Source organism: Neoarius graeffei, chromosome 16 (assembly GCF_027579695.1).
Source record: "Neoarius graeffei isolate fNeoGra1 chromosome 16, fNeoGra1.pri, whole genome shotgun sequence".
NCBI classification, from domain to species: Eukaryota; Metazoa; Chordata; class Actinopteri; order Siluriformes; family Ariidae; genus Neoarius; species Neoarius graeffei.
In genome coordinates, this window is record NC_083584.1 from 26,176,191 (window position 1) to 26,204,149 (window position 27,959).

Here is a 27,959-nt window from a genome sequence, read left to right on the forward strand (position 1 = left end):
CATGATGCAATACGCAAGAAAAGAAAGAAGATTTACTGCCATTTTACTTTGTATTTGAGTAAAGTGAATAAATAAATGGTCTGTGGAAAATACACTTAACCCTGGGAACTGCGTGCACAGGAGTTTATTTTGTGTTTGCTCCCCCCGGCTGGCTACTTATTTGTCATGGCTGGCTATTATAAGCCTTAGTGGAAAGCCCTGGGAATGCGGAAATGTCAGGTTCGAGTTTAGATTTACGAACCCGAAAAAAATGTCGAAAAACCGGCATTAAAAAAATTTCACCCGCACAAACGGCACTCACCCGGCCGGTGGACCGGAAACAGAACATTTTTTAATAACAGCCCAAGATATTAACCTCTGCTTTCTTTCAGTCGTGAGTTAGTCGGGGATATGTGCGTGCCCTGTCGGGAGTCGGCTCTGAAATGGGTCGGTTCGGTACCGCGTGGATCGGCGTAGTGTGCGGCTAAATGTGATTTTTAGCTTGTAAAACAACCCATAATTCTCTTAGATCAACCACGTGGTACAAGAGAAGCTTTCCTGGTACAGCAAAACAAAACCTGCGCATGCGCTGCGCATGCGTAGTGAAAGCCTGACAGGAGCACTGGGAACGTGGTTCGTGAGTCGGTGCTCATGACCGGATTAACGCCAGAAACAGCACCAAAATACACAGCGTTTTCGCTTAAAACAATGTTTTCGTAATGGATACGAATTTGACGAACATGCGAACTGACTCCCGAGAATATCAGGTATATAAAAATAATAAAAAAACATATTTAAAATCTGCTGACTGTGTTGAATGAGGTCACGAGCCGTTCAGTGTTTTGTAACTGTTCAAAATAAAGACATATCCAGAGATCAGGGTGGATTTATAAACCTTTTGTGTGTTAATAGATTTATATCTGAATTTAACATCAGATCATTTTCATGATGATGTAGATTCATCAGTTTTAATGTAGTAGTGTGACTGATTATCTATCTATCTATCTATCTATCTATCTATCTATCTATCTATCTATCTATCTATCTATCTGTGCAAAAGCCTTAGCCACATGTATAGAAGTGCTGTAGACCAAAAAATGGCTTAAAAATAATGAAATGAAATGTTTCAACATAAAAAAAAATACTATAAACAGCAGTAAGCCATAATAAATGAAAAAGTCAATATTTTGTATGAGATGACCCTTTGCTTTAAAAAAAAAAGTAGTCTCAGGGACAATGAGTGCAGTTTGATAAGGAACTGAGCTGTAGGTTTTACTGAGCATCTTCCAGAACCAGCCCCAGTTCTTCTGGACACTTTGACTGTCACACTTGCTTCTGGGTTGTTTTACAATCAGGGTACGCAAGCTAAAAATCACATTTAACACTTATTATCTTCAATCTCAAAAGGCTTGACTAAATAAACTTGGTTGTTTATTGTAGCCCTGTGATAGCTCTATTTACCATGCAAAAAAAAAATTGTTGATAACGTTATTTTTGGTGAATGTATGGCAATATATGTCATATTTAGCAAAATTACTCGTGTCATTTAGAAAAAGTGCTTTTTTGACCACAGGTAGCTCCAAAAGGGATGCACTTAAATCATTCTTTATACCATAAAACACATAATTGGTTCCATATCATTGGAAACATAGTTAAGTTTTAATGTTGAACGCCAGTAAGTTTTCAGACTATTTTGATCAAATTAGTATGTAATTGTGTCAAAAAAATGTCCTCTCCGAGACAGCTAATTTTTCAATGTAAAATAACATATCTAAAATGATTATTTTCATCCTAAAATGTGGTCAAGATATTGGGACATAAATATTAGAGACAACTAACACAAAGCTTACAGCCTTATATTTATCGTAAAAGCACTATGGAAGTAGTGGATTCTGAATTGTCAAAAAAAAAAAAAGTCCTCTCTGAGAATCACTTCATTTGTTTCTCCCAGCCCTGCTTAAAGCTACACTTAATCTTGTTATAATACAAACTATTCCACATGCCTGTCTGTTCTTTAACTTGTCCTTCACTTAAAAACTGGTACAAGAACCAGTCTGAATCAATTTGAATTTTGGACCCCTGTGACACAAACTTTGTACCCTGATTGTAAAACAACCCTTCTGCATTTTGCACCAAAACCCAGCAGCCTTCATTATGTTTTCCTTAAAAGGGTGGTGTAGTTGGTGCTGTCACCTCACAGCAAGAAGGTCCAGGTTCGAGCCCCGTGGCCGGTGAGGGCCTTTCTGTGTGGAGTTTGCATGTTCTCCCCGTGTGCGCGTGGGTTTCCTCCGGGTGCTCCGGTTTCCCCCACAGTCCAAAGACATGCAGGTTAGGTTAACTGGTGACTCTAAATTGACCGTAGGTGTGAATGTGAGTGTGAATGGTTGTCTGTGTCTATGTGTCAGCCCTGTGATGACCTGGCGACTTGTCCAGGGTGTACCCCGCCTTTCGCCCGTAGTCAGCTAGGATAGGCTCCTGCGACCCTGTAGAACAGGATAATGGATGGATGATCCAAGATTCGGATATGTATGCAGACCCAGGATTTTTTTTTTGTCTGTTCCTAACATAGCTCAAAAAGTAATGAATGGAGTTTGATGAAAATTTGAGGAAAGATGGGCCATGGGCCAATTGATTAGATTTTGATGCAAAACCAGATATGTTGCTTGGTGGATGTATACACTCTACTCAGTGCCTTTCTAGTTTATTATATGATTTGAGGATCATCAATAAATTAATTCTTTCTGCAACGAGATTTTTTTAACACCATTTAGCAGACTCTCATCCAGAGATTTCAACTGAATTTTTCTGGTATTGCGCAAGGTAAAAAATTGCAGAGAATGCAAAACGTGACCGATATTTGACCAAAGTTTAATATAAAATCGGAGAATTACATTGATCTTGCTCCTGAATTTACCCGTGATATGCACTTTAAGGGCCATCACATCCAATATGGACTTTGTTTCACTGATTACTGCTCTTTCTCGTATTTTTTTTTAAAAGTAGAAATGTTTAGCTTCATTGTTTTTGAAGGCATTTTTACTCTACAACATTTATTTGCATGTGAATGAAGACTTTAGACAGTACTGTATCTATGAGAGGAGGTTTGATATGGTCCTTTTGCAAAACTGACCTTAAAGACCGACTCGGAGTAAATCAACATGTGCAAACGAGCAATAGTCTCAAATTCTTTCAAGCTGTGACTCTTTCCGGAGTCCTTATGTGCTTTCTGTTGTCTGTTTTTTGACTGATGTGTGATTTTTGTTGTAGCAGATCTGAGACGTTGCAATGCTATAGGATACAAAAGGCAAAATTATTATCAGTTAACATTTATTCATTAAGTTTAGATAATATCTACGTGGATGTTTTCTTGATAGCTTACTTGTAAGCTATCCATGGGATGTAACCGTGTTACAACACTACCCACAGTTCAAAAGTTCAGTGACGTTTTTTGTGTTTCTATATAAAACATCTAACAGTTAAGTCTGTAGCCTCAGTGTCTAAAACCGTTCTCATATTTTTAACCACTTGAAGGGCAAGCGCATTTTGTCTTCACTTTCTCATATAAAAAAAAAGCACAAATACATGATAAGTCGTTGCTGTGGTAGCAGTGAAGTGATGAATCTAATCTACCAACATGGAACCTTCGACCCCAGTGAGACTGTGTTATAAACTTTGCATGGATAATATCATCTGCTGAAAGCAGTGTTCTTTTTTTTTTTTTTTCAGAATGGACACAAGGACATGGATCCAGGGAGCAATGACAACGAGCCACTCCTCCAACAGAACAAAAAGCGATTTGTCATCTTTCCCATTCAGTATCCAGACATGTGGAAGATGTACAAACAAGCCCAGGCCTCATTCTGGACAGTTGAAGAGGTGACCATTTAATCTGATACAATGCCAGTCAAAAGTTTGGACACCCCTACTCATTTACAGGTTCTTCTTTACTTTGACTATTTTCTACATTGTAGAACAATACTGAAGAGCTTATCTCATCTCATCATCTCTAGCCGCTTTATCCTGTTCTACAGGGTCGCAGGCGAGCTGGAGCCTATCCCAGCTGACTACGGGCGAAAGGCGGGGTACACCCTGGACAAGTCGCCAGGTCATCACAGGGCTGACACATAGACACAGACAACCATTCACACTCACATTCACACCTACGCTCAATTTAGAGTCACCAGTTAACCTAACCTGCATGTCTTTGGACTGTGGGGGAAACCGGAGCACCCGGAGGAAACCCACGCGGACACGGGGAGAACATGCAAACTCCACACAGAAAGGCCCTCGCCGGCCACGGGGCTCGAACCCGGACCTTCTTGCTGTGAGGCGACAGCGCTAACCACTACACCACCGTGCCGCCCAGAAGGCATTACAACTCTGAAATAACATCTGGAACATGTATGGAATTATGTGGTAAACAAAAAGTGTTAAAAAAACAAAGTATGTTTGATATTTAAGATTCTTCAAAGTAGCCAGCGTTCACCTTGATGACACTTTGCACACTATTGGCGTTATCTTAACCAGCTTCATGAGGTAGTCACCTGGAATGCTTTCCAGTTAATAGTTGTGCCTTGTCAAAAGTTAATTAGTGCAATTTCTTGCCTTCTTAATGCGTCTGAGATCAAACAGTAAATAGTAAATAATAAACTTACAGTAAATAGCCCTATTCCACAACTGTAGTAAATCCATATTATGTCAAGAACCGCTCAACTAAGTAAAAAGAAACAAGATCCATCAATACTTTAAGACGTGAAGTGTCGTTTAATTAATAAAAATAAAGAAAAACTATTGAATTAGAAGGGGTGTCCAAACGTTTGCCTGATTCTGTATAACACAGTTATAACACAGTAGTAATGCCTGTGATGTAAGGCAGCCCATGCTGTACAATAGTCTGTTGTTTTAGTGTGTTTATGCAAAGGTATATTTAGTACTGAATTGATTTGTCCCAAACAAAGGCATAAGAAGCATAATGTGATGTAATGTACAGTACCAATCAAATCCATTACTGTGAATGAGTAAGTGTGTCCAAACTTTTGACTGGTACTGTACGAAATATTCATCATTTCTGAATGTTTATTGTTTTTTTGCAGGTGGATTTATCCAAAGATCTGGCCCACTGGGAAAGACTGAAGCCTGAAGAGCAACACTTTATATCCTACGTCTTGGCTTTCTTTGCAGCGAGTGATGGCATTGTAAATGAGAACTTGGTAAACTTCTTTTATGCATTCAAATTTCTGCATTTACATGAAGCCATTTGGCAGTTCCTGTTATCTTGAGTAATGTATTCATAACCTTGCATCCTCACCAGGGAAAGAAAGTTACAGCACTTTATTCTTAAACTTCAGCAGCACTGATTACTGCCTATTAATATCTGCATTGACTGCAAAGCTCTGCTCATGATGTTTAAATCTCTGAATGTTCAAAGGTCTGGAGTATCTCACTGAGCTCCTGAAGCAGTGTAGTCCATCCTGGGCACTTGGCTCAGCTTATGCAAACCTACCGTTAGTCCTGAGAATCAGTCACAGCTCAGACGATAGAAGTTTTTTATCCCCCGCTGGCCGAAAGGCCCAAAGGAGGATTATGTCGTGGCGATGTCGGTCTGTCCATCCATCCCGGGAAGCTTCTGAAATCACAATTTTTGGAGGAATTTCACGAAACTCAACAGGATTCTTTGTTATATGTCGGTAATACGCATATTGCAATGTCATTCAATTCAGTCACATTTTACCAGAGTTGTGGCAGAGTTGCCAGTGGAGCATATTGTGCTCTCAGAGCACTCTTGTTAATATATGATCTCTGTAGTAGTGTTCCAGGGAACATATAAGGACTGCCAGCTCAATTGTTTTTTTGTTTTTTTTTAAATCCAGGTTAGTTAGACATACAGTAAATCCTCTAATACTGGTCTGTATTCCATTACTGGCCGGGACTCTAATATTGGCCGGTCTCGCTGTTGGAGGAGGTAAATAATGGCCGGACTCTAATACAGGCCGGGGCTATAACCAACGATGTTTCTGAGATCATAGTGGCCTTACACAATCGTTCCGATCTGAAAGACAATTGTGATCAGTGGCGCCGCCAGGCGTATGGCCGTACGCACTAGGCGTACCTTGGGGAGAGAGATATTTTTTTTAATTATAATTGTTACCTGAATGCTTTGGCAATGCAACATAATTTGAGAAAGAGAGAGAGAGAGAGACGTGTGTGTGCCGGCGCATTTGTGTGCTTCAGGAGTGGGCGGGGTGTGCGTGACCAAGAAAGCTCATTGGTCAATGCAGATATACTTTTCTTGCACCACTGAGATTCTCTCCAGTTTTGAGAAACGGAGACAGACAATCGTCAGTAGTCAAAGCTTGTGCGAGAATTTATTGAGAAGCGAGTCAAAAATGAGTAAACGAACCCTGAAACAAACGAGCTTGTTTCAGACTTTTACGAAAAAGTCCAAAAGCAGTGATCCAGGGGTGTCATCTGCTTGCCGGTCCTCTCCAGTGTCAGCTAGTAACACGGCACCGGCAGCTTCCACTCCTCCGCAACCTAGCAGCAGTACGCTGCAGCTGGATGCTAGCTCAGTTCCTTTGAGGGAATTGCCTTCATCTACCTCTGAGTTTGAAACTAGCCATACATCCAGTGAATTTCATATAAGAACACCTACATCTCCCCATGTCCCTTACGATCAGAAGTAGATGGTTGCTCCACCTTGCTGACAAATGAGCCATCAGATAGCTTTACTAATGAGCCACGAGTCAGCCCGCTATCACTGACATCAGATTTATCAGACATAGGTAAACTTCAACCAGATGCCTTAAAATGTGCACCGGACTCTGTAAAGCTCAATGTCCTACAGAACCGCTTCAAACCAGACAGAGGGTGGGTGGCTCCTTCTACTCTGATTTTCGGTAAACTCAGAAAAATACCCGAGGAGTTTTTCAGCGAGTCTATGTACCCCACGTTGCGCTACAGTGTGTGTCAGAGTCGTGCGTGCGGTAGTGCTGAGCAAGTTCACTAGATTCTAATCGAGGCTATAAAGAGTTTATTGTTTATTGTCGTGTGTAGTTCACATATGTTGTTCAAATATCAGCCTGTGTTCATGGAAGGCTATTGTTCAATTTCAAGTTAAAGTTCTATCGTTGTTTTGTGTATAAGCCTATAGATCGACTCTTCATAGAAACTGCAGCACGCAAGCGTTTTTTTTTTGGGGGGGGGGATTACACCGCTAGTGCGTACCTTACAGTTCAACCCTGCAGGCGCCCCTGATTGTGATTACCGGTAGGTCTGGTGGTAACCAGGCAACCAAGCATCAACTTGACAAATAGACACAAAATCTCGTTTTTATTCATTCCACTGGTAGTCTGTTTTGCTCAAATAGAAATAGAGGCCTGCCTCTAATTCTGGCCTCCTTCCAATAATGGCCTGGACCAAGATGCACTTGAGTGAAATAAAGGCCCCGGCCTATATTAGAGGATTTACGGTAGTTAACTTGACCTAGTTTTAGTTCTCTGGGCTTTTATATGTTTAAAAATACTTCCATGATTCATAGTAATTTTAATAGAGTTATAGTCATTTCATGAGCGATCACTTCTTTACTGCTTCATTGCATATCTTTAAAACGTGCATCTAGAATTTATTTATTTCCGTAAAGCAACTTTGTGACAATGTCTGTTGATAAAATGTCAGTGATGAATGGAATTGAATTGAATAGAATTTCTGGTCTTCTAAACTTGCGTATATCAAGCACTTTGAGAATTTAAACTCAGAATGAAAAGTGCTGTCCATGAAGAAAAGAAGATTATTATTATTATTATTATTATTATCCTGAACATTTTGACACTAATGGCAGTTCTTACAAAAGCTAGAATAACTAGAAATAACAACTTCAAGTGAAAATCTAGGACTTACCAATAAATATATATATATATGTTATTTACCAGCTGGGAGGTCCGTATCGTGAAATACCGTGACCGAGGTCTTGAAAGTACTGAGCGAGGCCCTCTGGGCCGAGTCAGTATTCAAGGCCGAGGTCACGGTATTTCACCATACGGACCGACCTTAAGCTGGTAAATAACATATTTATTTTTTTCTTTACCAAATTCTAACAGAAAACGAGAGCGCCCGAAAGGGAAAGCCGAGCCGAGCCGCCATTTTGAATCCTCATTCATGGCTGTAATGCAAATTGCTTCCTCCTCGGTATACAAGTGCACTTCCATGGCAGGAAAAAACTACATTTTGCTGCCTATGTAGTCCCCTATTTATACAAAATTGAGTCATTCAGGATTCAGCCATGTTTTTGCTTGGCATTAGCAAGTTAGAGGTTTTTAGCTTTCTCCTGAAATGTTTTTTTTTATTTCTTCTTCCTCAGGATAGTAAAACTCACTTTTGCTGTGAACACTGTCGTTATCACTATCCATGCTGTAAAATTAATGCTATTCTCCTGAGAAATGCTGGCAAAAATTTATAAGATTTTTGATAATCTTATAAATAAATCTTATAAAAACAAAAGATAAATGTTGACAAAAAATGCTACTATGTCTGTTGTTGTTGTGAACGAGCGAGTCACCAGAGGTCCGTAACCGGGGTCCGTAACTGGGGTTCATACCGTAGGATACGGACCCGCTCGCCAGCCAATCAGAGCGCAGGATTTGATGGAAACTGCACCCCGAAAAAAATAAATGAAGTTAACAACAGGGCAGTGTGATGCATCCAAAGTGATCACCTCAGAGTTACAAGGCAGTCTAAGTTGTATTTGTTTATTTGATTATATTTAATATTGTGGAAGGTCGGTGAAATAAGATGGATCCTACTGTCGATCTTTAATGAAAGAGGGTGACACAGGATTGGATTTTCACTCCTGTTTCATCTTTCACTTACTTACTAAGGTAGCCTCAGCCAGGCCCTAGTACAGATCTTCCAGTCTCTGCGATCCTTTAAACACGATTCCAGTTCCTGTGAGTTTCCAGCTCCTGCGTCCCTCTCCAGTACATCAACAAAACTGGCTCTTGGTCTTCCTCATCTCTTTTGCCCATGCACTGGTTACCATATGATGAGATGACTAGCTGCCAACTCTGGATGTCTAAAGCGGTGTTCAGCCAGCTGCATCCTCATAGCCACTACATTGCCGTTTATCCTTGGTAGCTCTCCATATTATTACCTCCGCCAAGGAGGTTATGTTTTCGGTAGCGTTGGTTTGTTTGTTGGTTTGTCTGTTAGCAACATTACGGAAAAAGTTATGCACGGATTGCTCTGAAATTTTTTCCAGAGGTGTGACTGGGCACAAGTAACAATTCCTTAAATTTTGGCGGTGATCCAGATCACCTTCTGGATCTCGGATTTTTTTTAAAGGATTCTTGGCGGAGGTCTGCGCTCTCCGAGTGCTTTTCTAGTTTGTGATATGCTGCCTCCAGCTCACATTAAGGACTGTGCACAGCATGTGTGTATAAGAACCATCAAGAGATCTTTCAAGCCTTGGTGTTCGAGTCCAAGCCTCCCATCCCACTCCCATAAAAATACTCCAGTCCTGTCCCAATCCCATGACAGAATAAAAAAAAATTCCTGTACCATCCCAATCCTGGAAGAATGACTCCCGTCCCATCCCGTCCCATTTCCGTGTTCAAAATAAAGAAAATAATACTTTCATATTAGAACGGGGCGGCACGGTGGTGTAGTGGTTAGCACTGTCGCCTCACAGCAAGAAGGTCCGGGTTCGAGCCCCGGGGCCGGCGAGGACCTTTCTGTGCGGAGTTTGCATGTTCTCCCCGTGTCCGCGTGGGTTTCCTCCGGGTGCTCCGGTTTCCCCCACAGTCCAAAGACATGCAGGTTAGGTTAACTGGTGGCTCTAAATTGACCGTAGGTGTGAATGTGAGTGTGAATGGTTGTCTGTGTCAGCCCTGTGATGACCTGGCGACTTGTCCAGGGTGTACCCCGCCTTTCGCCCGTAGTCAGCTGGGATAGGCTCCAGCTTGCCTGCGACCCTGTAGAACAGGATAAAGCGGCTAGAGATAATGAGATGAATGAATGAATGAATATTAGAACGGCATATTGATATACAAAAACTGACCGAACGTTTTTATGATTCCTGTCCCGTCACAGTCACATGATGAATAGTGAAATTGACTCTCATCCCGCAGGAATCCTGTAGGAATACCGTGACCCACAGGATTCCTGAAAAAATGTTAGCTTCAAGTCAGCACTTACTGTCCGAGCTTTAATCAACACCTTCTGACCAATCAGAATCAAGAATTTAACAATAATATGGCATAAAATGTTATATAAGCAAAAGTCAGATTTTATTTTAGTTATACAGGGTGGCTGCGGGTCCTTAAAAAGTCTTAAATTTAATTTTCCTAAAATAAGGCCATTAAAAAGTCTTAAATTGTCTTAAATTTCAAACCCCGTGGTCTTAAATTTTCAATCTTAAATTTATGGAGATTTTACTCAGTCATATTGTTAAAATGTGGTACACTTTTGCCGCTTTTCCACTACCAACGCGGCTGAGTCGGGCTGAGCCGTGCGGTGCTGAGTTGGGCTGAGTCGAGCTGAGCGGGGCTGTTGGAGTTGCATTTCGACTACAACCGCGCTGAACCGTGCTGGCTGGAAGTGGGTGGACACATTGGGTGGAGTTAGCGAAAGTGGGTGGACGTCACGTGATGTCGTTAGGCGGCGCAAACGGTGACATCAGTGATCTTTTAAGCGGTAGTCTCACGACCCGGATAGTAAACAATAAACATGGAGGACATGGAGTCGTTAGTGTTGCTGGTCTTGGTGCTGTGGCTTGTTGTCACCGACAGCGCCAACAGATACTGGCAAGAGCGTATAGATGAGGCGAGGCGCATAAGGCTTCAGAAATTCTCATAATTCGTAATTCTTCTCCTTCCGGGTTTACGGTGTTTGCAGATCCCAGCGTGCTCGCGGGGCGTGTGTGGGCATGTAAGGACACTCCTCCTCACCAATCAGTGCACAGGGGAGTGTCTGCTCACACCCCTAGCCCCACTCGGCTCGGTTTGGCTCGCTTCAGCCCTAATCCAAAACCGTGCGAGTTTTGGGTGCTAAGCAGGGCTGAAGCGAGCTGAGTCGTGCTGCTCTGAGGTAGTCGAAACGCGAGCCGTGTCGGGCTGAAGTGAGCTGAAAAAGGGTAGTGGAAAAGGGCCATTTGGATGGGGAAAAAGTTTAATCGTTTTTGATGCTCACAATTATACCGCGCAGGCTCTGAATCCACCGGTTGCTAGACACATGCGTGCTTGACAACCACTCAGTGCCTGATCTGTTGATGGAGGGTAGTCCGAGCCACAATGGGTAAATGTAAATGTAATGATAACTGGCTGCACGATGCAAAATACTCGTGGTGGCTGAAAGCTGTACCCAGAAATGCCAACGAGGCATACTGTGTAACATGCTGTAAGACTTTTAAGTTGGGCACAATGGGGATAAGAGCGGTGGACTCTCATATGAAGAGCGCCAAGCACGTTGCTTTTGCTAAAGGTCGCGAGCATCAGCCTCAAATATCCGACTTCAGCGCTGCCACCACTAACGGTCGTGGAGGAGAGGATAGGTCTGCGAGGCTACCGTCATCCGACATTCGAACAATGTGTGGATCTACTCCAACACTGAGGGCAGAAGTGATCTGGGTACTCAGGACTATCACTGGCCACCATTCATATAGATCCAATGACGGAATTGACGACGTGTTTAAGGCGATGTTTCCCGATTCAGCACTGAACAAGCAGAGGGGAAATCGGGAACCCTCATGGCCCAGCTAATAACAAAATCAAACGTTCTCAGAAAGCGTTTCAAAGAAAAAGTAGCCGAACTAAAAGACCTTGAGAGTGAGCTGGATCAAGAAACGGAAAAACTTAGGAAAATGCCATAGTGTGTGTGAGCGTGAGCGTGTTGCATTGTCAGTGAGTATTGTACTGTACAATGAGTAAGAGTGTTGTCTTGTTTATGTAAGAGAATATTGTGTGTGTGTGTGTGAGAGAGAGAGAGAGAATATATTCTATGACGTGCATGTGAGAGAATAGTATTGCTTGTGTGTGGGTATCGTTCCAAGTGTTTTAAGAAGTGCAAGTGAGCACGCCTTTCAAGTGAGTGAGCCGAAGTTTCAGGTGTACGTGCATTCACATTGTTTAACTGTTGTTTTCTGCATTGTTGTTTGACCAAAGATGGAATTGAACAATTCTGCTTACAGTGTGACTCCCCAAGCAGAGAAAATCTCATCTCATCTCATTATCTCTAGCCGCTTTATCCTTCTACAGGGTCGCAGGCAAGCTGGAGCCTATCCCAGCTGACTATGGGCGAAAGGCGGGGTACACCCTGGACAAGTCGCCAGGTCATCACAGGGCTGACACATAGACACAGACAACCATTCACACTCACATTCACACCTACGGTCAATTTAGAGTCACCAGTTAACCTAACCTGCATGTCTTTGGACTGTGGGGGAAACCGGAGCACCCGGAGGAAACCCACGTGGACACGGGGAGAACATGCAAACTCCGCACAGAAAGGCCCTCGCCGGCCCCGGGGCTCGAACCCAGGACCTTCTTGCTGTGAGGCGACAGCGCTAACCACTACACCACCGTGCCGCCAGCAGAGAAAATAATAATTAAAAAAAAAAGTTGCATTGGATTGTGTGTGTGTGACTTCATTCACATTTTCACATTGTTACATTGGATTCAAACGTTGTGACTGCATTCTTATTGTCACACAGTTACAAGTTTATCCGATCCTTATATTGTGTTCTGAGTGTGTGAATGCCTGTCAAGAAAAAGAAATGAAGTACTTCTACTAGAATAGTGTTTTCTGGTGAATGTTTACAAGAACAATAAGTTACATTAAATTATATATGGCCCTTTTCCACTACCCTTTTTCAGCTCGCTTCAGCTCGACACGGCTCGCGTTTCGACTACCTCGGAGCAGCACAACTCAGCTCGCTTCAGCCCTGCTTAGCACCCAAAACTCGCACGGTTTTGGAGTGGGGCTGAAGCGAGCCAAACCGAGCTGAGTGGGGCTAGGGGCGTGAGCAGACACTCCCCTGTGCACTGATTGGTGAGGAGGAGTGTCCTCACATGCCCACACACGCCCCGCGAGCACGCTGGGATCTGTAAACACCGTAAACCCGGAAGAATAATAATTACGAATTACGAGAATTTCTGAAGCCTTATGCGCCTCGCCTCATCTATACGCTCTTGCCAGTATCTGTTGGCGTTGTCGGTGACAACAAGCCACAGCACCAAGACCAGCAACACTAACGACTCCATGTCCTCCATGTTTATTGTTTACTATCCGGGTCGTGAGACTACCGCTTAAAAGATCACTGATGTCACTGTTTGCGCCGCCTAACGACATCACGTGACGTCCACCCACTTTCGCTAACTCCACCCAATGTGTCCACCCACTTCCAGCCAGCACGGTTCAGCGCGGTTGTAGTCGAAATGCAACGCCAACAGCCCCACTCAGCCCGACTCAGCACGGCACGGCTCAGCCCAACTCAGCCGCGTTGGTAGTGGAAAAGCGGCAATAGTTTTTTTTTTTCCAAAAGAGTACGTTTTTGCGTGACTTTAGATTTGGTCTTAATTTTTTTTGGAACATGGTATGAAAATGGTCTTAAATTTAGCTTGGACAAACCTGTAGACACCCTGTTATAAGTATTAGTTTTCTCTGTGATGTGATGTGATGTGATATGGGGTCAACAATGTTAATGGGTTTAAGTTGAAAGAATTCAAACCATCACTCAAGTGTACAACATTATGTACACTAATGCGCAGTTCTTTGCTTGCCCGTGTGTTCATGTCCTGAATTCGTTCTGTTCACGTGTCTGTTTGTGCAGGTGCAGAGGTTCAGTCAGGAGGTGCAGGTTCCAGAGGCTCGCTCTTTCTATGGCTTCCAGATCCTCATTGAGAACGTGCACTCAGAGATGTACAGCTTGCTCATTAACACATACATCAGGGATCTAAAGGAGAGGTGAGGGGCCACCATTCGGGACAGCTCTTATTATTCACAGCTAGTGCTGAAGAATAAACGTTTAAATGGAAGTCACAGGTGCAGCCTTTCTCAGTTCAGTGCTCATTGAGGTTAACTGTTTTTCATAATGTGGTTTACAAAGAAACATGACAGACTGCATGTAAAAAAAAAAAGTTAGACTGTAACAGGTTATGTATACACTGTAAAAAAAAAAAAAAAAAGATTTGTTGTTTTAACTTAAAAAAGTTAGTGTCCAGGCTGGCTTAAATTTTTGAGCTCATTGAAGAAGAAGAAACCTTTATTTGTCACATGCACACTTCAAGCACAGTGAAATTCATCCTCTGTATTTAACCCATCTGAAGCAGTGAACACACGCACACACACCCAGAGCAGTGGGCAGCCACACTAGAGCACCCGGGGAGCAGTCAGGGGTTCGGTACCTTGCTCAAGGGCACCTCAGCCCAAGGCCGCCCCACATTAACCTAACTGCGTGTCTTTGGACTGTGGGGGAAACCGGAGCACCCGGAGGAAACCCACGCAGAAACGGGGAGAACATGCAGACTCCAACTATATATTGAAATTCATATAGTAAGTTAACATAATAAGGCGAACAATTTAACTTACTACAGGTAGTCGTCGACTTACGACTGCCCGGTCGTAAACCGATCTGGTCGTAAGTTGGCCTATGTTAAATGAACGTAAGTATATTGTGATGTGTAATGATATTGTAATCATCTTAAAGTCTTATTTTATCATCTCGTCTCATTATCTCTAGCCGCTTTATCCTGTTCTACAGGGTGCAGGCGAGCTGGAGCCTATCCCAGCTGACTACGGGCGAAAGGCGGGGTACACCCTGGACAAGTCGCCAGGTCATCACAGGGCTGACACAGAGACACAACCATTCACACTCACATTCACACCTACGGTCAATTTAGAGTCACCAGTTAACCTAACCTGCATGTCTTTGGACTGTGGGGGAAACCAGAGCACCCGGAGGAAACCCACGCGGACACGGGGAGAACATGCAAACTCCACACAGAAAGGCCCTCGCTGGCCGCTGGGCTCAAACCCAGGACCTTCTTGCTGTGAGGCGACAGTGCTAACCACTACACCACCGTGCCGCCCTCTTATTTTATCAACATTTTCTTATTTCATTACCTTGGCTCATTATTTGTTTTAAGTCAAACACTGCATACTACACTGCATACAGTACAATTTGTTTAATATGTGCAAAACAAAAAATACGAAATACAGGTGTGAAAAATAGAAAACATTTTAGTTTGAAACATACCAAAATACAAATGTAAAACAGCAAAATACAAAACTTAGTGACCGCTGGCATCACTGGTGCTTGGCTGTGGGTCGTCTACGTCATCATCAGCTGTTGCAGCGCTCGGGCTGGCAGGAGGATTTGCTCGTTTCATAAACCAGGAGCTGGGGCGGAAACGGTTGTACACGGCGAGAGGCTAGATGCTGGGCGGGGCCAGGAGCTGGGGCGGAAACTGTTGTACGCTCAGCTGGGAAACACTTGCCAGTCATAACCAGACGGTCGTAAAGTCGATCGGTCGTAAATCGCATAGGTCGTAAGTCGATGACTACCTGTATATGAATTTCAATGAACTCAAAATTTTAAGGCAGCCCGGTTGCTAACTTTAAGTTAAAACAACAAATCATTTTTTACAGTGTAGTAGTTTGTATCAGGTTTCTTTATCTCATCATCTCTAGCCGCTTTATCCTTCTACAGGGTCGCAGGCAAGCTGGAGCCTATCCCAGCTGACTACGGGTGAAAGGCGGGGTACACCCTGGACAAGTCGCCAGGTCATCACAGGGCTGACACATAGACACAGACAACCATTCACACTCACATTCACACCTACGGTCAATTTAGAGTCACCAGTTAACCTAACCTGCATGTCTTTGGACTGTGGGGGAAACCGGAGCACCCGGAGGAAACCCACGCGGACACGGGGAGAACATGCAAACTCCGCACAGAAAGGCCCTCGCCGGCCACAGGGCTCGAACCCAGGACCTTCTTGCTGTGAGGCGACAGCGCTAACCACTACACCACCGTGCCGCCAGGTTTCTTTATGTACTCTTTAATTTTATTCTTATGTACAGTACTGTGCAAAAGTCTTTTTTTTTTTGTTATTTCTATTTTATGACTTCTACATTATCGAGTCGGTACAAAAACATTTTAGAGTCCAAACGTTCGTTTTCCGGCACAAAATTAAATGTTACAGAAAAAAAGTTTGTATCTGAGCAGCGTATTACATAAGAGAGCACTTTTCAGATTAAAAAAGAAAACATAATGGAGGCTGCTGGGTTTTGGTGCAAAATTAAGAAGTGAGTGTGACAGTCAAAGTGTCCAGAAGAACTGGGGCTGGTTCTGGAAGATGCTCAGTAAAACCTACAGCTCAGTTCCTTATCAAACTGCACTCTCTGTACCTGAAACTACATATTTATTTATTTATTTATTTATTTATTTATTTATTTATTTAATATTTTTATTTCATCTCACACCAGATACTGACTTTATTTCATTTATTATGGCTTACTGCTGTTTATATTATTTTTTTAAATGTTAACATTTAATTTAAATATTTTTAAGCCATTTTTGGTCGACAGCATTTCTTTACATGTGCCTAAGGCTTTTGCACAGTATTTTGTGGTAGGTAGGTAGGTAGGTAGGTGGGCGGGCGGGCGGGCGGGTAATGAAGGCTACTGGGTTTTGGTGCAGAATTAAAGTGCATATCACGGGTAAATTCAGGAGCAAGATCAATGTAATTCTCCTATTTTATATTAAACTTTGGTCAAATATCTGTAACATTTTGCATTTTGTGCATTTTTTTTTACCTTGCGCAATACCAGAAAAATTCAGTTGAAATCAAGCCATTTGAGGCGACTTGGTCCGCCTCTGAAAAAACTTGGCATTTGGATTTCCTGGGAAACATTGATTTTCGTGACGTTGCGTGTTGGACGCCTCCTTCTGAATCCTCCGTCAGCGCTGGTTTGTTTATGAGAAAACGACCTGGTGGTTTTCTGCAAATTTCTTCAACGTTATCGTGTAATTATTAAAATGGTTAACAGATGTATCGTAGGAGGGTGTAGCAACACCAATCTTGATGGGATTAGTACTCAGCATTTTCCAAAAGACCGGACAATGAGAGAGAAACGGGAGCGCTTTGTCTACACAGGTTGTGCACTGAAACCGTGCTTCTGTAGGTGACGTCACGAATCTGGCTCCAGACTCCCTTGGGATTTTTCCAGACGCGTTTTGTTATTTTATTTTTTTCTGCTGTAGACAGATGGCCTTGTGCAAAATTACCCTTCTGGATGAGTGTGTAAACGGACATACTTTCATATTTAAAAAAACGAAATTGGTCCAGAATATGGACTTTAAGAAGCGAGTGTGACAGTCAAAGTGTCCAGAAGAACTGGGGCTGGTTCTGTAAGATGCTCAGTAAAACCTACAGCTCAGTTCCTTATCAAACTGCACTCATTGTACCTGAAACTACAGGTCTTTTTTTTTTTTTTTAAAGCAAAGGGTCGTCTCACACCAAATATTGACTTTGTTTCATTTATTATGGCTCATTGATTCCTGTTTAGGGGCGGCACGGTGGTGTAGTGGTTAGCGCTGTCGCCTCACAGCAAGAAGGTCCAGGTTCGAGCCCCGTGGCCGGCGAGGGCCTTTCTGTGCGGAGTTTGCATGTTCTCCCCGTGTCCGCGTGGGTTTCCTCCGGGTGCTCCGGTTTCCCCCACAGTCCAAAGACATGCAGGTTAGGTTAACTGGTGACTCTAAATTGACCGTAGGTGTGAATGTGAGTGTGAATGGTTGTCTGTGTCTATGTGTCAGCCCTGTGATGACCTGGCGACTTGTCCAGGGTGTACCCCGCCTTTCGCCCGTAGTCAGCTGGGATAGGCTCCAGCTTGCCTGCGACCCTGTAGAACAGTGGTTCTCAACCGGGGGGTGCGCCCCCCTGGTGGGGCGCGGAGGTACTCCAGGGGGGTCGCGAGTAGGCTTCATGTATGGAGGAAAAAAAAATCTGGGGCTAACAGGCTATAGTAGCTAAGCAGATGCAACACATTTACCCATGTCAAAATGCAGGACATTGGACTATTACATACAAATCAATACTATTATAAAATCTATCATCAATCTATCATAAAATCTTGTGTGTAGGTTATTTTAAGCCCGTGACGCGAACATGACGCAACGTCACGTGAGTGAGTCTGCATACCGTGGCCACCGTGTGAGTGCTTGCCACACACACACACTAGTCTGGTTTCTTGCCGAGTTAACTCGTGCCGACTCTCGCTAGTCTACTATCATCAATCCATCGATACAGTGCAAAACCCAAACAGTCTTTTTAAAGACTACTACCCCACACTGTATTTTTGCTTTCCCCATTTCAGCTCTACCCAAATAATTTGTTGTTTTCTTACTGCTAGTCTACTATGGATAATGCTACTACTGCTGCTACTACTACTACTACTACTACTACTAATAATCTAGCCCAGGGCTAGCTATCTATCTATCTATCTATCTATCTATCTATCTATCTATCTATCTATCTATCTATCTATCTATCTATCTATCTATCTATCTATCTATCTATCGGTCGATATAAGGTGCTGTAGGTCGGGTGGCGTCACTGCGGGTGAGTGTGTTTGGGGGGGGGGATGGGGGCGGGGCGAGAAGAGGGGCCCCCAACTGCAATGAACCAGCTTTGGTGGGGCCCAGGTTGCAAAAGGTTGAGAACCCCTGCTGTAGAAGGATAAAGCGGCTAGAGATAATGAGATGAGATGAGATGATTCCTGTTTATAGTATTTTTTTTAATGTTGAAACATCTAATTTCATTATTTTTGAAGGCATTTTTGCTCTACAGCACTTCTTTACATGTGCCTAAGACTTTTGCACAGTACTGTATATTCTTGTTATCTTGAACTCAGATTAAAAAAACAAAAACATACCTGGTAAATTTGACATTTTGGCTAATTTGAGATTTTCATGATGAACTCAGTATGTGACTGTAATTTGCGTTATTAACGTTATCTGCTGCTGCAGAGATGAAAAGTGAGTCTGTTTCTAAATACAGTACCAGTTTGTACACCCCGACTCATTCATAGGTTTTTCTGTATTTTGACTATTTTCTACATTGTAGAACAATACTGAATATATCAAAATTATGAAATAACATATGGAACATGTATGGAATTACGTGGTAAACAAAAAGTATTAAAAAAACAAAACAGATTTCATAATTTAGATTCTTCAAAGTAGCCAGCGTTTACCTTGATGACGCTTTATACACGATTGGCATTATCTTAACCAGCTTCATGAGGTAGTCACCTGGAATGCTTTTCAATTAACAGCTGCCTCGTCAAAAGTTAATTAGTGCAATTTCTTGCCTTCTTAATGCGTTTGAGATCAAACAGTAAATAATAATAATAATACAGTAAATAGCCCGATTCCACAACTGTAGTAATCCATATTATGTCAAGAACCGCTCAACTAAGTAAAGAGACACGACGTCCATCATTACTTGAAGACACGAAGAGTCTTTTAATGAATAAAAATAGGAAAATAAGAAAATAAACGTAAGAAAAAACAGTGAATGAGAAGGTGTGTCTAAACTTTTGACTGGTACTGTATGTCTTTATATAAAGTATAGAACAGTGTACTCTCTGGAACATTTTACACTGATACAATGATTGCTGATTGTATTAATTGTAATAATATCGTGTCCATCTCTTCCAGAGACTATTTATTTAATGCCATTGAAACCTTGCCTTGTGTGAAAAGAAAAGCGGACTGGGCTCTGCAGTGGATCTCTGACACAAACGCTACCTTTGGCAAGTTCCACATTTTATATGCATCACGTCCAATGTTTTTCCAACTAGAGCGGCAGCTACAATTATCGACAGTCCATAATTATCGACATCTTTTCAGATTTACCAATAAAAGACAATTTTACAAAGGCGAGTTTCAGTTACAACAGTTATTATTGGTTAATTAATCAACCGGAAGACCCGCCCTCGTCCTTTGATCTTGTCATCTGATGACGCAGCTCGTTACCTGAGATGGAATTTTTTTAGCACGATCGGTAATTTGAGGAAAACCCGGACGTTATCATCGCAGGTAAGCATGGTGGAAAGATCATGGACATGTTTTTACTGATCAAATTCACAGATATTTCATGATCTTCTTGTCAAAACCTACTTTATTTCTTACTCTTTCATTTAACAGTCGCCATTTTGTATCTAAACATGCGTTTGAGAATCACGTGAGGTGTCGATAATATGGCCCTTTTCCACTACCCTTTTTCAGCTCACTTCAGCCCGACACGGCTCGCGTTTCGACTACCTCAGAGCAGCATGACTCAGCTCGCTTCAGCCCTGCTCAGCCCCCAAAACTCGCACGGTTTTGGAGTGGGGCTGAAGCGAGCCAAACCGAGCCGAGTGAGGCTGGGGGCGTGAGCAGACACTCCCCTGTGCACTGATTGGTGAGGAGGAGTGTCCTCACATGCCCACACACGCCCCGTGAGCACGCTGGGATCTGCAAACACCGTAAACCCGGAAGAAGAAGAATTACGAGAATTTCTGAAGCCTTATGCGCCTCGCCTCATCTATACGCTCTTGCCAGTATCTGTTGGCGTTGTCGGTGACAACAAGCCACAGCACCAAGACCAGCAACACTAACGACTCCATGTCCTCCATGTTTATTGTTTACTATCCGGGTCGTGAGACTACCGCTTAAAAGGTCACTGATGTCACTGTTTGCGCCGCATAACGACATCACGTGACGTCCACCCACTTTCGCTAACTCCACCCAATGTGTCCACCCACTTCCAGCCAGCACGGTTCAGCGCGGTTGTAGTCGAAATGCAACTCCAACAGCCCCACTCAGCTCGACTCAGCCCAACTCAGCACGGCACGGCTCAGCCCAACTCAGCCGCGTTGGTAGTGGAAAAGCGGCAATAGTGATCACTTTCACCGGTGTCCACCATTATCGACATTAAGTGACGTTTACAACTGTTATGGATCGATCTTTGTGTAACACTGTTGAAGTAGATGAAGTACTTTAAAAAAATAAAAGTGCTGTGGTTATAATCATTTTTTTCTGATTCATAACAGAATGGAATGTTTATAGAGTATTTGGAATCTGATTGCAATAAATAGAATTAGACCAGAATTAAATTCCTAGCATATAAAAAAATTACACGCTTGAAATATTCAGATTTTTCTATTCCATTCAAAAAACTATATATTTTTTGCAGTTTGTTGTAAATATCTACCACATATTACAATATCAGTAGGCATTTTATATTTTGGTTTGAGGAATGACATGCGACCTTTGTGACCTGGATTTTCATGCGGTTACAATGTCAATTGCCTGTTGACATTTATTGGTAAACTACAAAACTTGAAATTAATACAAACAACAACGAATGATTAACAGAATATGATCTATGAAAATACTTAGAAAGTGGGTAGAAAGTAGAACAAGAAGATTTTCCGACACAGATTAAACATTATCAGTTCATTTGTTTACAAACATTAGAATTACTTCCTTATTTACGTAAGCACCGACATCCATATATTTATATAAACTATATTTTGGACTAAATATAAGTCTGTGTAAAACAAATTTTAAATAAAAACTATATTTTGTTAACTTTATACCACATAACGATTCATTTTTTATAAATAATCATCTGGATGTCGATAATTGTGGAATGGTGTCACGTGATCTGATACGCTAAGTAATCGGGAATCAACTCGTTTTTTTTCCAGTGGAAGTTTGAGTAATTATTGACGCACAATTTACGTATGGAAAGTCTTTTCTGCAACTTTTGCAACGGCCAAAAGATCGTTAAGGTGTCGATAATTGTAGCTGTCGCTCTCGCCTTAATTTATGTGACCGGATACTTTTGTGAAGTTGACATTTATTAACTTTAGGCGTTTATTATTTCCAGGGGAAAGATTAGTAGCATTTGCAGCGGTTGAAGGAATCTTTTTCTCAGGATCATTTGCTGCCATCTTCTGGCTAAAGAAGAGAGGTTTGATGCCTGGACTCACCTACTCCAATGAGCTCATCAGCAGAGATGAGGTAACTATAAATGCGACCAATCAGAATACAGTGCCGTCGGATTACTGGCCCCCTTGTAAAGATTATTAAAAATGATTCGAAGAAATCCATCTGTTAGTGAAGTCACTTCATCTCATACTGAAATAGTGAGAAAAATCCAACCTTTAATTGAAATACATTTATTCAGAGAAAAACAGATCCCTCATCAAAAGAGAATTATTTTCAAGAAAAACACATGTGCCACGATTATTGGCACCCCTGCATTTAATACTGTGTATACCCTCCCTTTGCCAGTAAAACAGCAAAACAGCACTGAGTTTTCTCCTGTAACATTTTTACAAGGTTGGAGATACAGAGCAGAGCATCTAAGCCCATTCCTCTTTACACAATCTCTCCAGATCCTCCAGGGTCCTCGGCCCTCTCTTGTGCTCTCTCCTCTTCAGCTCAGCCACAGGTTTTCACTGAGCTTCAGGTCAGGGGACTGAGATGGCCATGGCAGAAGCTTGAGTCTGTGGTCAGTGAACCATTTTTGTATTGATTTGGGGATGTGTTTTGGATCATTGTCCTCCTGGAAGATCCAGTGACGACCCAGTTTTAGTTTCCTGGCAGAGGCAGGCAGGTTTTGATTTAGGTGGGGTTTACATTAGACCGTATCAGCGGATCATCAGATTAACGTTTTTAAAACGATTAGTGTGCACACAGCAACGCCAATACACGATTCGCGTGCACACAGCAACTCCAATACACGGATACGCTCGGCTCCGCAGGCATCCTGCGCTCCAAATCACTCCGCCCTGAACAGCGAGTGCCCTCTGGAGGGTGCGCACTCCGGCCCTGCGCAGCTCACAGAGCGCGCGAGCAGTGATTCGGGACAAATAGCAGGACGTGAAAGTCCGCGCCGTTTTTCAGCAGTCGCGTCACATGACCAACGTGGCATGACCAATGCCAGCGAATCAGGAAGGTGGATGTCACAGTGACGTTGTCCAATGACGACGTCAGCTAGAGCTCAGCACAGCGTATCCTCGTTCCTCAATGTTTACACAGCACCGGATCAGATACGTAATGGATTGAATACGTGGACCCTGCCGGATTCAAGTTGTTCCGCCTGTGGAGTCGTTTCCCGGCGTTTTAATGTGAACGGACAGTGCATCCATGACGAAAACGAGACGGATACAGTCTAATGTAAACACCACCTTAAAATGTCCTAGTATTTCATGGAGTCCATGATGCCATGTACCCTAATAAGGTGTTCAGGGCCCTTGGAGGAAAAACAGCCCCAAAACATCACAGAACTTCCACCATTTTTTACAGTTGGAATTGGGTTCTTTTCATTATAGCCATCCTTCTTTTTATGGCAAACTCACCTTGAGTGTTTATTGCCAAAAAGCTCCATTTTTGTTACATCAGAACATGGTTCCAGTCAAAGTTGTAGTAGAGTTTTGCGAACTTCAGGTGCTTACGTTTGTGGTTAACTGACAGAAAAGGCTTTTTTTCTGGCATACCTTCCAAATAATCTTTTGGCGTGGAGGTGGAGTCTGATGATGGTTTTGGAGACTTGGAAATGCCCAGATTTTACTTTTTCTTGTAATTCACCAACAGTGATCCTTTGTTGATTTTTTTTTTTTAACCTCTCTTACCCTCTTTCTCTCTGTACATGGGGGCAAAATAAACTCGGGTCCTCTTCCAGGCAAGTTTGTAACAGTTCCAGTTGGTGTCCACTTTTTTATTATTGCCCTAACAGTAGAAATGGATGTTATCAGGTGAGTAGCTCTTTTTTTTAACCATTCCCTGACTTATGAAGGTCAACACACTTCTCCCTTATTTGGTTTGTGGGTTCTCTTATCTTTCCCATGTTGATGGATGACGAAGGGAACTTGGCCTCTGTGTCACCTCATATTTGTTCCCCAGTTAATCAGGAAGTCATGGATTACAGCCTGAAAGTTATGAATGTATTTGATTAGCGGTGGTATAGAGGGTTAGAATTTGATAAGTTATTTACTTCTTCCTAATCGTTTCCGAACATTATTATGTTACTGCCTTGTGGCTGCGCTATTCTGTTTGTTTATGACGATGTTTTGATTATCGCATTTTTTATTTTTGTTTTTTTTAATATCTTCTTTACTGTTCGGAATAAAGCAATCAATCAATCAATCAATCAAAAGTTCCTGCACACTCCAATCAACTCAAAAATACTGTACAATTTAAATGGGAAACGTGCTTCAGTTACATTGTGTTCAACTATCATTTCCAGGGCTGCCAGTAATAGTAGCACATATGTTTTTGTTGAAAATAACGATTTCTTAATGAGGGATTTAGTTTTTTCTGAAGACATTCATTTCAATTAAAGGTTGGGTTTTTCTCATTTTTTCAAGGTGAGATGAAGCGACTTCATCAAAAGGTGGATTTTTATCCCCCGCTGGTCGAAAGGCCCAAAGGGGGATTATGTCGTGGTGATTTCCGTCCATCCGTCCCGGGAAGGGTGCTCACCTTCTGAAATCAACTCCTCTCTCAATTTTTGGATGAATTTCACCAAACTTGGCAAAAGGCATTGTTGTATGTCGGTAGTACACATATTTTTATTTTGCTCAATTCAGTCGCATTTTACCAGAGTTGTGGCCCTTGATTAACAACCTTGTACTTTCACAGTTTCATGAAGGTGTGCTCGCCTTCTGACATCAACTCCTCTCACAATTTTTGGGCAAATTTCTCAAAGTTTGGCAAAAGGCCTTGTTGTATGACGGTAATGCGCACATTGCAATTTAATTTCGTATGTGAAAATTTTACCAGAGTTTTGAGCCTTGATTAAATAACTTGTACTTTGACAATTTCATGAGGGTGGACGTTCTTCCGAAATCAACTCCTCTCACAATTTGTGGAGGAATTTCACCAAACATGGCAGAAGGCTTTGTTATATGACAGTTATACGCATATTGAAATTTTGTTTAATTTGGGCAAATTTTACCAGAGTTATGCCCTTGATTATTAACAAACTTGTGCTTTGGCAATTTCATCAAGGTGTGCTGCTTTCTGAAATCAACTTCCCTCACAGTTTTTATTATCCCCCATTGGCCGAAAGGCCTGAAGGGGGAATTATGTCCTGGTGATGTCCGTCCGTCCCACGACATAATTCCCCCTGGCAAGGCACGCTGCAATACAGATGCGAGTGGGGAGTCAAACTCTCGTGGTTACCAGAGGACTAGCCCTCCCACTGTAACCCTAGCTATGTAATAGGCGAGTGGCCGAGGGCTACGGAAACGGAGATCGGCGCCGCCCTATGCGCCACATGGCGTGGGAAGGACTTTGACTTTGACGATGTCCGTCCATCCATCCATCCATCCATCCATCCATCCATCCCAGGAAGGGTACTGACCTTCTGAAATCAACTCCTCTCACAATTTTTGGAGGAATTTCACGAAACTTGACAGGATTCTTTTTTTATATGTCGGTAATACGTATCTTGCAATTTCGTTCAGTTCAGTCGCATTTTACCAGAATTATAGCATAGTTGCCAGCGGGGGAGATTGTACTCTCAGAGCACTCTTGTCTTTTCTAACCCTTTGTACTGATCTTTACAGGGGGTGGCAATAATCGTAGAGGGCACTGTATATTCCTGGGGATCAGAAACCATTTACTTCTAGGCAGTTCTAACCATATGATCTCCCATTCACAGGGTTTGCACTGTAATTTTGCCTGCCTTATGTACAGCCACTTGGTGAAAAAGCCATCAGCCGACAAAGTGAAGGATATTATCACTGAAGCGGTTAGCATTGAACAGGTCAGTGCAGTCTTAAAAGCCAACTTGTTGTAATTGTGCAAATTAGTTGTTGTATAACAAGGACAAAAACTATAACATTTTATTTATTTATTTACTTACTTACTTATTGCAGGAGTTTCTGACTGAGGCTTTACCAGTCGACCTCATTGGGATTAACAGTGTTTTGATGAACCAGTACATCATGTTTGTGGCTGACCGGTTGTTAATGGACTTAGGATTACCTAAAGTTAGTAATTTTGTATTTATTTTTCTACTGATACAGCTAGTTTATTTTGTGTTGCCACTTAGTGCCTGGGATAGCTGGCTTTATTTTACTGATGAAATGAATTTCAAAATCCTGCTTTATTTCTCGAAAGGTATATGAGGCAGAAAACCCATTCGATTTCATGGAGTTCATCTCATTGGAAGGGAAAACCAACTTCTTTGAGAAGCGTGTGGCTGAGTACCAACGGTTCGGTGTGATGTCAAATACCATGGACTCTGAATTCACTCTCGATGCAGATTTTTAAAGCTTCATACTGTTAAGAGTAAATTGTTTCTACCTCCTTGAGGAAAATAAAAGTATTATATAGATTATGCTCCACTGTTACAAGCAAACTTAATACATTTGTGACCATATTGTTTTGTTTACTTTCTGGATTCTAGACTGTTTTTATTTAATTTTAGTTTCTAAACTGATGAAAAAAATGTGTTTATGAACAATTGATTAAATCATAAAAGCTGCAGTCTTCATATTTACCAGTCTGAGTATCTTGTGAATCAATATTATATTTTTATTTGGTGATTTTATATTAAGGTAGACTGCCTTTCAGATTTTTCAAGTGTAGGTCATAAAAAGAATTTTCCCTGACACCCAATTATTTTTGTTTAGTGGACCGAAAGCTATAGAATTCGAATCGCAGACTTCCAGTTTTATGAGGTTTTGTTTTAATAGAACAATTAATGAATTTAGGGCCATGTGGCCCTGAATTCTCCGCTATTTTTTCCTGCTTCACCATGACCCAATTCAAGATACTACGTCGTGCATGACGTGGTGGGCTTTCCCCGTTCGCACAAGGCATTGTGGGATACAAATTTGAAACAGGAGAGAACAATGGAGGACGTGAGTGTGCGAATGAAACGTGAAAGACTGACTACAGTAACAGAAAGCAAGAAGAAAAGACATTATGTTGTGAAGGAAAGGAAACGCAGGACCAAGCTAATAAATATCGGCGGTCAGCGAGCACCTCGGTGTGATCAGCTGTTCGTTTAGCGACAGAATGATGGAACTGTCAGTGCACGATCAAGGTAAACCTGTGCATGCGCACACGGACTTCCTCTGTCTGCTTGACTGCGATTTCATGCGCATTATTTGCTCGGGAATCCCCTCAAATTAAATAACTTCCCAGTTACAGAATGGCCCGATATTTTGTGAGATATTACAGAAATAAACATGTATCAGAATGACCAAATTTCAGAGGGAATGAAATTTCACTGATTTAATGAAATCGAAAGGCCGTCTAGCTTTAAGAATACTGACATTAGGATGTTTTCCACCACATTATTTTGTTTTCACCAGTTCAGTATGTTGTTTAAACATGTCTAATCTGGACGATGTTTCTCAGTAATACATGAAACTAGTGTAATATAACATATTGGACATTGTGAGTGCAGAAACACCTGTTAATGTTTCTACCACAAAGAGGAATACAAATAGAGATTTTGAGAAAATCTTTGCTCATACTTGCCTCTTTTTAACCTTCTTTGTTTTATTGCACTGATTCAGTAACTTATGTCAGCTTCCTGAATTAGATTAAAATATTTGACTGCATATTTTACACATCACTCATTAACAAATACAACCCCGATTCCAAAAGAGTTGGGACAAAGTACAAATTGTAAATAAAAACGGAATGCAATGATGTGGAAGTTTCAAAATTCCATATTTTATTCAGAATAGAACATAAATGACATATCAAATGTTTAAACTGAGAAAATGTATCATTTAAAGAGAAAAATTAGGTGATTTTAAATTTCATGACAACAACACATCTCAAAAAAGTTGGGACAAGGCCATGTTTACCACTGTGAGACATCCCCTTTTCTCTTTACAACAGTCTGTAAACGTCTGGGGACTGAGGAGACAAGTTGCTCAAGTTTAGGGATAGGAATGTTAACCCATTC

The 27,959-nt window shown here is 42.0% G+C and overlaps 1 protein-coding gene across 1 annotated transcript; it reads left to right on the forward strand.

Moving 5' to 3' along the window:
- Positions 1–403: 403 nt before the first annotated feature.
- On the forward strand, positions 404–26,534 carry rrm2b (ribonucleotide reductase M2 b). Its single transcript, XM_060942697.1, has 9 exons — positions 404–746; positions 3,706–3,855; positions 5,073–5,189; positions 13,799–13,932; positions 19,691–19,785; positions 21,909–22,042; positions 25,692–25,796; positions 25,909–26,022; positions 26,153–26,534. Exons 1-9 carry the CDS (start codon positions 699–701, stop codon positions 26,303–26,305), a joined length of 1,050 nt encoding a protein of 349 aa, XP_060798680.1. The 5' UTR covers positions 404–698; the 3' UTR covers positions 26,306–26,534.
- The last annotated feature ends 1,425 nt before the right edge of the window (positions 26,535–27,959 follow it).